Source organism: Glycine soja, chromosome 13, assembly GCF_004193775.1.
Source record: "Glycine soja cultivar W05 chromosome 13, ASM419377v2, whole genome shotgun sequence".
Lineage (NCBI taxonomy): Eukaryota > Viridiplantae > Streptophyta > Magnoliopsida > Fabales > Fabaceae > Glycine > Glycine soja.
This window is the reverse complement of record NC_041014.1, coordinates 26,304,156-26,319,060: the sequence shown is the minus strand read 5'-3', so window position 1 is coordinate 26,319,060 and position 14,905 is coordinate 26,304,156. Positions and strand designations below refer to the sequence as shown.

Sequence of the window (14,905 nt, the reverse complement as noted above, 5' to 3'; positions counted from 1 at the left end):
ATCCTACATATGTGTGTCTTGTGTAAAATTTTTATTTTACAATTTTTTTGAGTTATGAATTAGTGAATAATCCGCCATGCATACAGGAATCTTGCGGAAAAGATAAAGTATATCATGTAATTTAAACTCTCATACTTAAATATTTTTATAATGTTGTACAAAATATTTGAAAGTTGAAAATAAATGGTGTTACGTAATTACCATAAGTCAAGACAGTAAAATATTTATTTATTTAATTTTAAAACTAAGATTAAAAACTTCAAATTATTAAAAAGTATACAATTTCAAGTGAAATTTATCTTTCAATTATTTAAATGAAATTTTACTCATAAAAAATTTTCATGATTTTGTTTAAAACTTTTTCCAAACAATAATAAATTCAATTCATTTAATTTTTGTGAAATTTTATTACTTTTAAATTTAGATCATATAAAACTATTTTTACATTGTATCATCATTAAATTATTTTTTATGTTAAAAAATAGTTATTAATTTTTTATCATTATTAAATACGTTCTCTCTCACTTTGTATCTCTCTCTTTATATATAAAGTTTTCTTGTGAACCTAGGAGATAAGGAGAGAAAAAAAAAAGAGCTTTTTACCGAATAAAAAATGACAAAAATAATTGTCTAATAATAGACACATGATAAATAATAAGAAGGAAATGAAAAAGGAAAATAACATTAATCAATCAAGAGAATAAATGAACATATACGAGATATTTTTCATAGAAAGATTAAAAAAATATAACAAACACTCTTAAAAAAAAATACAACTCGCCAGTACCACGGGCGAGTCCTCTCTCATAGCAAAACGCCAGCAGCACGATTGGCGAGTTACCACTGCTGCCTTCCGGCTTTGCTGCGTCCCTGCACTCTGATGCCTAGCTGTTGGAACTCGCCAGTTTGATTGACGGTTCTCCATGCATGACCAAATCGCCATTCCCAGTGACGATTCCTTCACGGCACAGTAAATTCGCTAGTTTCATTGACGATTTGTTTTATGCCCCCACACATTTTACATCCAAAAGAGTCTCATGCAGTAAATACTTTCAAAACAATCCCATTTTAAAAAATTATTTTGAAAAGTACTCCAAAGGAAGAAATTTGCTGCCCGAGTAGCAGCCTTTTCCTTTTGTCCACAGACTGCCACGTGGTAAAAAAATCCACCCCGAATCCCTACTCCTCTACTGTAGACCTCTCCACACGTTATCCCCGCTGTCCAGTCCAACACAACATTCAAAACCCGGACCCACCCCAGCCTCCCTCACGGTTCACAATTTAAATGAGGATTAAGGAGGAGTAATAACACATTTTTTTAACAGGTCACTCCTTTAAATATATTTTTTCTAATTAATTAAAAATTATAAAATAAAATAAAATTTAATAGACACGAGACTCATCAATCGCTAAAATATAATTTTCATTTCTTTAATTTGTTTAAATTTATAATTTTAATTTTCTTAATTAAAATATTTTATCTCTCACTTTTTAAAAATTCATAATTTTAATTTTAATTTTTCAATTAAATTTTTTTGTCCCCATTTATTTAAAAATATATGATTTTAATTGATTTGATTAATTTTAAACATTAATCTTTATGTCCAATTAACATTGGGTGACATGTAATTATTTATTAGTCACATGATTAATATTTTTTTATTTAATTGTGATAAACTTAATTTATATATAAAAATAAAAGAATAAATTAATGTGTGAAATTCATTACAAGGATTAAAATTATAGATTTTTTAAAATAAAGAATAAAATGTTTTAACTAAAAAAATATAAAAATTAAAATTGCAAATTTTTTAAAAGTGAAAGTTAAATTAAAAATAAAAAATAAAAAATTGTGAATTTGAAAAATTGGAGATGCAAATTACATTTTGCCTAAAATTTTATTATTTTTAAGACAAATAGTAACGGAGTATCTTAATTAAGGAATAAAAAATATTTATTTCATGCAGATACATAGAATTATACTGATTATAATTCTTTTTATACTCTTATGTAATTTTAAGATTAAAATTTTTTATTTTTAATATTTTAACTCTAAGAACATATTCTATTTTTAATCAATTTCAAATAAAAAAATATAGTATATTTAGAAGAACGTGTCCGAATGTGTTTTGACATTTCTCTTTAAATATATCACCCCAAATCGAAATTCCAAAATCAAAATCGCACGTAAACACTCCCTACCGAAGAACAAACAAGTCCTCTTACATGCAACACCAACACCAACAACATCACTAACGCAATTTCAATTTCAGTATATTTTGACTCCCACGCGCGCTTACTTCCTTCCTTCCCCTATCCCTGTTCCGTTTCGGCGCGTGCCATGGGCGCGTCGCTGTCTTCGAACGGTTCCAGTATCGGCCCGGGCCTCGGGGACATACCGGAGAGCTGCGTGGCGTGCGTGTTCCTCCACCTGACACCGCCGGAGATCTGCAACCTCGCCCGCCTCAACCGCGCGTTCCGCGGCGCCGCATCGTCGGACTCCGTCTGGGAGGCCAAGCTGCCGCGTAACTACCAGGATCTGCTCGATCTCGTTCCGCCGGAGCGCCACCGCAGCCTCTCGAAAAAGGACATCTTCGCGCTCCTCTCCCGACCCCTACCCTTCGACCACGGTCATAAGGTGGGTGCTGCTCTTCAGGTCAGTCATTATTTGCTTTTTTTTTTTTTTTTTTTTAGGATTTTTAGGGTTTTCGGTAACTTGGGATTTTTGTTGATGGTGGTGAGGGTTTTACAGGAAGTGTGGCTGGATAGAGTCACCGGGAAGGTTTGCATGTCCATTTCGGCGAAGGCGATGACAATTAACGGAATTGATGACCGGAGATACTGGAATTGGATTCCTACTGAAGAATCTAGGTTAGATTTAATTGGCTTTAGTTGTTTGCTTTAAGGTTGAATATGGATATATGAAACCTGTATCGGAAAAAAACAAGAAAATAGAGAAGAAAGGAAATACTTATGATGATGATGCGTTGTTTACTGTTTCATCGAAAGGAAAATGGAAAGAAAATAGTAGAGTTGACTTTAGCAACAAAAATTTATTTGACTAGATAGATTATGTAATGATAATGTAAAGCCTTTTTTTTACAGTGTTATCTAATAATTAGATATCATATCACATGTACAGTATAGTTTGTTGACTTTTACTATTTCCTATCTTAAAAGTCAAACCAACAATGATTTTTGTTTTTGTTGACAGGATAAAGGCTTTTACATTGATATTTTATAAATTGAGCTCATTTTAAGCTCAGGTTCTTCAATTAAGCTCATTTTATTGTAGTATAATATAGTTGGTTTAGGATTTGGTGTTAAATTTATTGTGGATTGGAAGTGCTTGATTTGTTTTGGTGCTTATTTGACTCTTCTCTAAGACTATAGCTGTAATTATTGAAATAGTCTTATTCTTTGTGTGAGGGCGAGCCCTGGTGCAGCGGGAAAGTTGTGCCTTGGTGACTTGTTGGTCATGGGTTCGAATCCGGAAACAGCCTCTTTGCATATGCAAGGGTAAGGCTGCGTACAATATCCCTCCCCCATACCTTCGCATAGCGAAGAGCCTCCGGGCAATGGGGTACGAACTTTTTAGTCTTATTCTTTGTGTATTTATACGAGGCTGTATATTCTCAAAAGGCTTAAATCATGATATATTTAAGGGGAGATGTTTAGTTTGTGCATCATTACTGGACCAGATTCCTAGAAAAAGGATAGTGTATCTGGTATGGTGCAAATGGCCATTTGGTGGGTGTGTTGAACTTGAATTATGAGTAAGAATATTAGGACCTAACTAAGTTTTTTTATATTCAATGTTAGTATATTGGTTTAGTCGTGGCTATTAGCAAATGTGCAAAATGATAAACTGGTCTTTGCATCATAAATAATTGAAGCTTAAGAATTTTATGCCAGTTTTCCAAGTGTACTTAAATTTGGTGTAAGAGGATCCTCAACAGGTTTATCCTTTTCAGTGAGGCTGTAGAGTGTAGAACAACTCTGTTTTATAAATATAAAGTGAAGAAATGCAATAGTAACTTACTCGTGCTTGGAGTATAAAAATAGAAATTGTGATTTCCTGCCACTTCACTAGGCAGCAAAACTTTGTTCAATGTGGATAAATCATTGGATATTTGGCCTTTCTTAATATGATTTATGACTAATAGAAGGATATGAGCTTTTGATTGTCATATTCCTTAATTAGTACTGTTGAATGTTGTAAAGATAAATCATAAGGTGATTGACCTTTCTTGCCATTCTCTCCATGTAAACTGACTATTATTTTATCTTATCTATACATTGATTGGGAATCCTAGAGCATTGTCATAGAGGCAATATATAACAATTCAAGTAAAACAATCAAAGATGCTGCTAATTGTTGCTTTTTATAGGCTTACCAAACTTGAAGTTTGTTTCTCATATTAAAGTTACATTTATCATCTCGAGACTTGAGCTTGACTGCATGTAATAATAACAGAACATGTTATTCTGACAATAACTTGTCTTGTGTTAATTTGTAATTCTGGATTTAAATTGGAGTAATGTCATTATTCATATAGATGGCACCTTGTATTCCTTGGGGAAGATCCTCCTCAAATTTTTATATTTCTTATTTTTCACTGCAAATTTTAAATTTGACCCCCTAGCCATTTCAATCAAGTTCCATCCTCTGATCATGTATTGTACCATACTCATTTTACTGGAGCTTTCTTGGATGAGCTTTGTATGTATGACTGAATAAAATCATTTTTCCCCCCAAATTAAGCACTTAGTGTGATTGATATTTGACTGTTTAACTTGTAAAGCTACCTATTTGTTGAAAATTCCCTAATCTCAGTTTAAGATCCAAATGCACAGATTTGCTTAAATTGTGCATATTTGCTTTTTAGTGTCATTGTTCTCTCATGTCGGAGTGGCTTGTCTTGTATGTTTAATTGTTTATGGTTGTCTTTTTGAGAAAGTGGGAATAGCATACATTTACTTTTCTATTGTATCATGACTTACTTATCTTGTTCATGATTGGTGATTTTTTACTTGAATAAATAGGAGAATGTTTCTATGATGACAAATGCATTAAGTTCAAGATTGTTTGTTAATTGTGTATGGATCATGACTTTGTTTACTTCCTGGCCTTTGCTGTTAAATCTTTAATGTGTTGTTTAAAAGTAGAAAAACCTTGTTTGTAATGGGGGTGTTAAATTGTTTGGTGATGCTTGGTTTAATTCTGATTTTAAACAAGTAGCAAAATGATTGAACAATTCCTAAAACTACTTAAAGGGATCAAGCTGATCTCCATCTTGGAGCTAAACCAAATGACATAGTTCTTTGATTTGGGTTCTCTTATTTGGCCTGAATCTAATATAAACTCATTTGAATTATACAGACAACTTGGCAGCCGTACTACTTTGTTCTCTTGCATAAAAAACAAATTTGTTAAAAAATTTAACATTCTTTTCCATAAAAAACAAACTATTATTAAATATATAAAGGCTACATCAATCTTGAAAAGAAAACATTTCGCAAGATTGTCTTAGATTCATGAATCCATTACATGTAAAAACAATTTGAATGGTACACTTCTCTACTTACATATACTGGCCTTAATCTGGATTAGGACAAATACAGGCCTTAATCTGGATAAGGACAAATCTTTAAATATTTGTAACATGGAATGATGTTTTAAGTATTAATTGCAATTTGGTTCCGTATAGATTCTGATTGAACCAAAGTACCCATTCTCTTAATGATGTAATGTAGGTTGATTTGCACAACCTAGTTAATAAACAGATACTTGTAATTCTCATTGTCAGACTTCAATTATGTAAACTTACTGCTTATATTCTATTTGCATTTCTTTTGCAAAATGTAGCACTGTCACAAATCTTGATGCTGAAGCTGTTTTGTTCTCCATTTGTTCTTGTAATTTGTCAGCATTCTGTTATACCTTAGATGATTTTCAGGTTTCACACTGTGGCATTTTTGCAGCAAATATGGTGGTTTGAAGTGGATGGGGAGGTAACGTTCCCATTTCCTGCTGATATTTATACTCTCTCCTTTAGGCTTCACCTCGGACGGTTTTCCAAAAGGCTTGGGAGGCGTGTTTGTAATTATGAACACACCCATGGTTGGGATATAAAACCTGTGAAATTTGAGTTTTCTACTTCAGATGGTCAGCAAGCATCATGTGAATGCTGTTTGGATGAATCTGAGATTAATGATACATATGGCAATCATAAGCGTGGATGCTGGGTAGATTACAAGGTGGGTGAGTTTATTGTCAGTGGATCAGAGCCTACAACTCAAGTTAGATTTTCAATGAAACAAATCGATTGTACACATTCCAAAGGTGGGCTTTGTGTAGATTCTGTATTTATTGTACCTAATGATTTGAGGGAGCGCAAGAGAAGAGGCATTTTGAAATAGCCATGTGCAGAATAGGAAGCTTTTTTTTTTAGTGATGTCAGACATTCCAGAATACTCTATTGGGGATCTATCACACAGCAGCTTATACACTGAAAAAAAGTTTACAATTTGGAGAATGTCATATTTTTCTGGTTTTTAATTTTTTTTTTTTGCCAGTAGGTGTGTATTCTCTACAGCTGTGTAATTATTATTTCTATTCAATGTATTTTAGTTGTTTCCAGATTAGGCTTATAAATTTACTTGTTTCGAGGGAAAAAAACTTTCCCTTGCCTGCCTCGGTTGTTCTTTATGCCTTCTGAAACTTGGTTGCAAAAGTATATTTCCGTCGGTCATAAACATTTTGGAAAAACCGTGTTATATATGACTATGTAGGTACACAACATTTTTGTTCAAGGCATTGTTTGATGCACTGGATAAGATGGTATAGCAAAGATCAGTAAATATAAGGCATATGGTGATAATTTTTCAATGTTTTAAAAGCTGGATTGGTTATCAAACCAGTGAAGATACTAGATCGAGGTTTAACGGTTCAATTGATAGTAATTAAATAATATTTTTTAAAATTTTAGTATAATATATTAAACAGTAATAGTTAAATTTTGGTCTTATTTCCCCAACTAAGCTATACATAGGTCTTATAAGAATTTGATATATGCTATTAAATTCAACTAAATATGAAAAATGAAAACTCATAAGTTTCTACAGAGTACAGTATATGTCATCATCAATTTACTTGGCCAACTAAATTATCTTCAAGTTAGCACAAAAAGGACAATACAACATGTTAATCTTGTTAGGCTCCACAGATTATGCTATGAAGGTGACAAAAAGATGTTAGTTTAGAATTATATACCAAATGACTCCTCGAATTAAGGTGTTGATCTGGAAAATGAGATACCAGATTGTATTAGGATCAAGGGAATAAATTGTCTTCACCAAAGTGTAGAGTCTAGAGCCATGTAACATTATCCTTAATATTGATTTGTCCAAAGGTCCCACATCGGACAGTCCCACAATGTGCTAACTCCACCTGCTTTGATGAGTTAATTTTTATTGAAGTCACTTCGGTAGATTATAGATTGCAAGTGAATTACGAAACTATAAAATTTAACTGCTTGTGATGGTAATGTATATATAGACTTCCACATCACCCAAGTGAGCCACTACAGCTTAGGTAATTTATAAAATAGATTTTTTTTAACACGGGCTAAACAAATAATTTTTTTTCCTAACAATATGAAGCATTGAGTCATTGACATACGAGGAAAAAAGATGAAAATATTGTCTGAAAAGTTTTGTGTCAATAACATCATTCAATTGAAAATAAACACCACCATGTGCTTTGCACAACAACAAAAAAAAAAAAAAGCACTGCACCATGTACAGTTCTAATCCAAGTCTAATCATTAAAATTAAATATTAATTTAAAGATTAATTTAATAAAATAAAATAAATGGCTAGGATCCATAGAGTTTTTTTAAAGACAAACATTAATAAATATTCTTAGAATATTAACTAAAGAATTTGAAATATATAAAATTACGTTATTTATAATTTTTTTACACTATCTTATGATTTTTTTTTTAATTTCTTAACAAATATCTTAATGATCATTTTCTAAAACTACAGAGGATCAAAATCCGGCTCCTCGTGACCTCGTGTCTTCTTCCCTTTTAACCCCAACTTTTGATTTCGTGCAAGGCTGGAATCTTCTTTTTCCTGGCAAACTCCAACTTTGGATTTCCAATATATAATCGATTGATCATGTATTTAACATAATCGATCACGGGTTGTTTAATTTCTTTTAAAAAATCAATTTTAAAATAAGCAATTTTTAAACAAAGTTCTTTTTTAATAAATAGATATAATTTGTTTCTTAAAATAAATAAAAATTACTTTTTAAGCAGGAGTTTAGACATAATCTACTTTGTTTAAAATTACAAATAATTTTAAAATAAACGCTTTTTTAAAAATGGAATTTTTTTATAAGAAAAATATGATTTTTCCCAAAATAAAAAAATATTTTTTAAGCTGAAATAATTTAAACAAATATATTAAAAAAATAGAGAGTTACTTATTTTATTAAATAAGAGTTTTTTCAACAAATAAACTTAAATAAATTCACCCATAAAACTGCTTGTCTTATTAAAATAAACATTTTTTAATAAATAAGTTTAAACAATCTGGCCATATATGAGTCAACGGTAAAAAAAAACTTAAATATGTGTTTTAGTTCATGATAAATGATTGAACTTTATTTTTGGTACCTAATTAATTTTTTTTGTTGTTGATAAATTTAAACTTTTGTTTTTAATCCCTAAAGCATTACCAAAATAATTTTTTTAAATATTTAAAGTGTTATCAAAACAAATTTAGGAACAAAAATAAGATTTTTAATTTGTTAGGGATCAATAATGAAAAAAATTGTTAGAGACTAAAAACAAAATTTAATCATTTATTATGTACCAAAAATATTTTTAAGCAAAAACAATGTTTTCTTTATAAAAGTAAAATGGAATTTTTAATAATTATGAAATCTCATTCTTTTCCCTTTTTTTTTTCAAATCAAACAACTTTTTTAAATCTTATTTTTTGACTTTTTTTGCTTAAATCAAACAATGACTATTTTCACTCTATTTCTTATATTTTTGTCTTCTTCTACCTATTTTCACTCTTTCTATTTTTTTCATTTCTACTAAACACAACCTAAAGAAAATATCATTATTCACCCCTATTTTGAGTAAATTTGGGTGATACAAAGACATAAAAAAATGAAAGAGAAGAAAAATGATAAATATGATAAGTGATATATTAAAGAAAAAAATTGATCATTAATTTTTCATATATATATAATTTAGAATGTTAAATTGAGGTTATAAATGTATTTAGTTAATGTTATTTTTAAAGACTTTTTTATACATCCCTTAAAAAAAAGAGAGACTATTTATACATATTTTCTTTTATGCTTTTCATAGAGAATCCAAATCTGAGCTTACTAGGCCATGGTGTGGGGCCAGGTAACTCCTTACCCATCTCATAATTGCAAGTACCCGTACACATGAACAAGAGACTTGAGACCACATTCCATGCTAGACACAACAATGGTGTCAATCCGTTTACTTTTTCAGTCAATTGGGAGCTGCTTTTTTTGACCCAAGTTTCCCTTACCCTAACACTTGGCACAGTTGGTAAAGTGGTCACCCCAAAATAGACCAAACTTCCCTTAAAGCGCAAGAATCTTTGACCAAAGTGGCAAAAACTTAGACTCTTCACTGTTTCAATTTCAACCTAGCTAAACCTAAACCAATTCTTTGGCTAAAATGATACGATCGAGCTCAAGCAGTCCTAGCTAGAAGAAACACAGTGCAAACAAATGTCAGAAAACTTGGGCCTAGACTTCAATGGAATCGATCTAGAGCAGTAACTTTGGATTACTTACCAACCCTAAACATAGCATCTAACGAAAAGTCTCAGACTTCTTACACAATGGTACTAGTTCATTCAAAGCACCGTATTTATTGAATCCAAAAGCACATGTATCACACATTTGAGAGCTAGGTAACGTATTTTTCTTATCTTAAAAAAAATGACTTTTCTTATATGTAATGTTATACTTATAATAAATCTTCACAATTCTTTTGTTAATCTATTATTTTATCTCTCTTCTTATCTTTCTCTTAAATTGTAAGAATGAATGTAAACCCAATAATATAAGAACCTCTACGTCCATGATATTATTCACATGATTTTAACAACTTTATAATAATTTGGTTTATACATATAACCACAATTTTAATCATTAACTTTTTAATTAATTGATGACACTGGATGTTAACTACAATTTATCGTCTACTCGTTCTTCTCAGAGCTAATAATGACTATTTTCAGTTCCAGCTAAGCAACTTCAATCTACTGTCCAACATTTTGAGTTAAAGAGTGGTAATTCAAATACTAGGATACCTTGGTGTGTATTTGGGTAAATGTTTCTAAAATTAAATATAAAATTGATTTTGATTAAAATTGATTTTAAATTATATTGATTTATGTTATGTTAAAAAGTAATTCAGTATACAAATTTTAATAATTATTTAAAGTTACTTTAACTCAAAATTAATTATAAACTCAGAATCAATTTTTTAACATGCAATTAAATATACCTAAAATATGATTTTGAATGATTCAACATGAATTTCAACAAATGCTATATATTGTGGTAAGTTCTCGACCAAAACTTTCCATTACAGTAAAAATTTGAAGGCAACATTTACAAGGCTTCACTAGCCTAACCTATAATAAACATATTCAGCCTAAGCTCAAAAGGAAGTTCTTGACACATTTCTCTACTAGCTAGTTTGGCCTACCACCAAGACACCGCAGCATGCATTAATTAACATGGAACAAGAAAAGGAATGAGAACGTCACACGCTTGAATTGGAAAGCACTGTAGATGAAGAACATTAGTAAAAAGGTAGCTCTATGCATGCTATGACGAAAGGTCTACTATCTGAACCTTTTGCCATGTCCTTGCCCAATAGGCCCGTGGATGTTGACAAGTTAAAACAAAGCCTGGACACCAATGTAAATATATGGAGGACGAAATCACCCTAATCAAGAAACAATTGCAACGAAACCCAAAATGTAAAAAAAAAAAAGAAGAAAAGTTCAAGGGACTAATCAATGGGAGAATTTTAAATCTAAACGTCTCCAATACTGTGTTTAGATAGATATCATAATATTGATGAAGTTTAATTCAATTGGTTGAATAAGATATATGATTTATTATAAATCTCTTAATATTATTTTTAATATCTACGGATAAAAAAAAATAGCTACCATAATATTAATCAAAAGATAGCTACTATAATTAATTTTAGCTTCTAAATCATGGTGAAAGATTAAAAAAATGGAAGCAATTAATTCTTACTTTAGCTTTCAATATGGATTTGGATTTAATTTTGAGAAATTTTTTTAATAAAGGCCGGAGGGGAGAGGCAAAAGTCAGCCTCCCTACCTACCAAGATAAAATTAAAAACTAATGTCATTACATAAAATCCTTGGGGACCAAACCAAACTCAAGGCAGGGATCACCAAAAAACCAATCCCTCAACGAATCCGGTAAAAAAGTATATGTGATCTATTCCTAGCTACCTAGATCAGAAAAAAGAAATGAAGGAGGGACATTCCACCAACAATTCACATCGAAGGCAACTAAAGAATCTGCACATGTATTGCCTTCTTTAAAGATGTGTGAAATGCGAAAATGCATCCTAAAGAAATGCAAATTTTCCATCTATTTCTAAGGTTTCAAGGAACTATCTTAGGACAAAGAAGGGTGCATCACCCCCTTTGAAATGGTTTCGGAGAGGACAATACCTGCATGCAAAATTGGCGATGAAGTGAAAGGAAAACATTTTGTTCTTGAACCTTACAAATTTTTTCGCATGCATGCCAGATACCCCATAAAACATAAGTAATAACAGAGGGCAAAACATCCGCCACTTGAGCAATCCAAGTCATCGAAAGCAAGTTAAGGATAACACTAGAGTCACAACAAGAGAAATATTGAATGAAGGGGGATAGAATCGACGACCAAAGTTGTCTAGCGAAAATGCAACTAAAAAAGAGGTGATATGAGGATTCCATGGTTGCACCATAAAGGCTACAGATCGAGACCATGATACAGCCTCTGGTGTGCAAATTATCGTCCATAAGAAGCTTTTTATGGAGAAGTCTCCACAACAAAAAAAGATTTTGAAGAAGTAATTAACTGAGCAACTCCAAAATTTCCCACCCCTACCAATTTATGAGAAAGAACTCCATACGAGAGGAGTGAGTCAAGACCAACTTATCATTACAAGGATCTAGCGGAATTACCATGGCTAAGATTTCCAAAGAAATGGTAGGGCACCTTTCAAGAAAAGAAAGTGGGATACACCACTCACCATTATGAATAAAGTCGACAACCTTAGTATTAGCTGTGTTAGTAGTTGGTGGTTGATATTAGCTATCTTAGTAGTTGGTAGTTGGTTATGGTTGTTAGTAGTTTGTGTTTTAGCTTTAGATTTCATAGGAAAAATCCATACAAAACGAGTATGATCATCAACTATTGTGAATAAGAGAAAAAGGAGTAGCAGCATGTGAATCACTATGTGGAAAAGGAAACTTTCTTTGCTTTGATTTATGACAAGTATCACAAACAAATTGTTTATCATTTGACAATACAGGATAACATTATTTTAACAAATGAAATCTATCATGTGAAGGGTGGCCTAAACAAAAATGGCATAGGTCAATTGGCACCTTGTTACAAGAAAATACAGATTTGGCATTAAGGCTAATTGTGTTGATTACAACACTTTCAGCAGAGGGCAACATCAATCTGTAAAGTCCCTGCACACACTCAATTGTACCAATCATCCTCTGGTTGGTCACATCCAGTATCAAACAATGATCACTAGAAAAAATCAATTGACATCTCAAATTTGCAACTAATTTGGAAATAGATATGAGGTTGAAATTGAAAATTGGCAAATACAACACATTTTCAAGGTATAGAGAGTCAAAAAATTTCACAATTCCTGAATGTGTGACTATCACTTGTTGACCAGTAGGCAATTGAACTGTTATAGGACTAATTTGTTTGTGTGTGTAGAAGAATTTTAAAGAGCAAGCAACATGGTTAGTTGCTCCTGAGTCTAAGATCCAATCTCTAGGCTCAGCTTTGCTTATGCTACAAGTAAATGAAAGAACTTTACCTATGTGAGGTTTAGTAACAGTACCAACTTGATTAATGTGTGACGTGCCTGAAGTGAATCCTCCATTATTAGATTGATGTTGAAGCAGTGACATCAAAACTTGATATTGTTGTGGCATGACTCTGATATTTTGATTCTGTGTCTCTTGACTATCATTTAAATCCGAGGCATTAGACTCCTCTCTCATAGCATTATTGATCGAACCATTTTGAGTCCTGTACAACTTGTGCCCAGGTGGATATCCATGTTTCCTATAACATTCTTCAACTGGTGTACCTATTAATTCCACAACGTGTGCACACTTTACCATTGTTATTACTTCTACCTCCAAAATTTCCTCTACCAGAACCTCTAACCCCTTTTCCTCCTCTGCTAGAAGAGAAATTGGGATGATAACCATGCTTTTTCTAACAATTCTCCTCCGTATGATAATCTGTCACAGTAAGTACATGAATTACTTTTGGAAACAACATTAATTACACTCAAATTACCTAGAGCATTAGTACTATTAAATTGTCTCTCCTGTTGGACAACAAAAGAAAACACCTTGTTTATAATAGGAAGGGGATCCATCATCAAAATATTTGATTTCACATGACTATATTGATCATTTAAATCACATAATAATTGCATAACCTGATCCTGAGTCTTTCTTTGTTTCACGGTTTTTAAAACATCACAAGAGCATTTTTTTGTGGCACAAGTGCAAATAGGTTCTGGTCTATAATTCTCTAGCTCATCCCCAATAACCCTCAATTTAGTAAAGTAATCAATAATACTAGTGTCACCTTGTTTAATTGAAGCAAGTTCTTGTTGTAAGTCAAGAATTCTCAAAAGATCACCTGTGAGTATCTTGCCTTTAGATTCTTCCATATATCCACATGTTATCCATCCAAAGAATACTTTGTCGAATTGATGTTGATACTGAATGCACAAGCCAAGACACCACCATGTTGTTACATCTTTTCCACATTGAAAATAGAGCATGAGTCATAGCTGGCTTAGAGATTGAGCCATCAATGAACTCGACCTTGTTCTTTGCACTCAAGGCAGTGAGCATTGATCTGCTCTAAGAACTATAATTTGTGGGATCCAATTGAGGTGAAACCAATGTTGTAGTTGGACTTTCACTTGGATGCATGTAGTATGGACTGTGTGTGTTGAGGGATTGATCCAATTCTTCACTCATCTTGTGAGAAAAACAAGAACAATAAAACAAAAAAGAGTTAAAAGATAACTGTGAGAGTGACACAGCAGAGCTCTTCAATAAAAATGCTCTGATACCATCATAAATTCGAATGGAAGCATGAAGGAAGAAGAGCAGAAGCACAGAAAGAAGAAATGAATTTGGAAAACAATTTTTAATGAATTACGGCCACTTACTGGTTTGGCTATTGGTAAAGCTTTTATACACATAGGAAGTTAGTTACAATCCTAACTATAAACTAATAACCATAACAAACTACCAAATACTAACATAGCTAATATCAACCACCAACTCCTAACACAACTAATACTTAGCATTTAAGCGGGAGTGGAGATGCCTAGGAATATCAAATTCTTCCCCCAAGGGTTTGGATAACCAGTGAATCCAGAAGTTGATGTTGGTAACATCTCCAATGCACCACCGATTGCCCTCTAAAGCTGAAACGAAACAATGTCTGATCCCAGACCAAATAGTGGGTTTCACATGGTAGGACACTAGCTGGTTGTTTCTGATGAATCTT

The 14,905-nt window shown here is 32.0% G+C and overlaps 2 protein-coding genes across 3 annotated transcripts; one reads left to right on the top strand and one right to left on the bottom strand.

Annotated features, from left to right (window-relative positions):
• The first annotated feature begins 2,156 nt into the window (after nucleotides 1–2,156).
• Nucleotides 2,157–6,694, top strand: LOC114382394 (F-box protein PP2-A15-like). 2 transcript variants are annotated; one of them, XM_028341780.1, is made up of 3 exons: nucleotides 2,157–2,638; nucleotides 2,753–2,871; nucleotides 5,961–6,562. In XM_028341780.1, the coding sequence occupies exons 1-3, from the start codon at nucleotides 2,342–2,344 to the stop codon at nucleotides 6,421–6,423; spliced, it is 879 nt and encodes a 292-aa protein (XP_028197581.1). In that variant the 5' UTR covers nucleotides 2,157–2,341; the 3' UTR covers nucleotides 6,424–6,562. The 2 variants fall into 2 exon arrangements, with proteins under 2 accessions (XP_028197581.1, XP_028197580.1); XM_028341779.1 differs by having other exon boundaries at nucleotides 2,158–2,656; nucleotides 5,961–6,694.
• Nucleotides 6,695–11,494: 4,800 nt separating this feature from the next.
• On the bottom strand, nucleotides 11,495–14,905 carry LOC114382179. The gene is made up of 2 exons (XM_028341424.1): nucleotides 14,021–14,905; nucleotides 11,495–13,611 (listed from the first exon to the last, which is right to left on the bottom strand). Exon 2 carries the CDS (start codon nucleotides 13,576–13,578, stop codon nucleotides 12,655–12,657), a length of 924 nt encoding a protein of 307 aa, XP_028197225.1. The 5' UTR covers nucleotides 13,579–13,611; nucleotides 14,021–14,905; the 3' UTR covers nucleotides 11,495–12,654.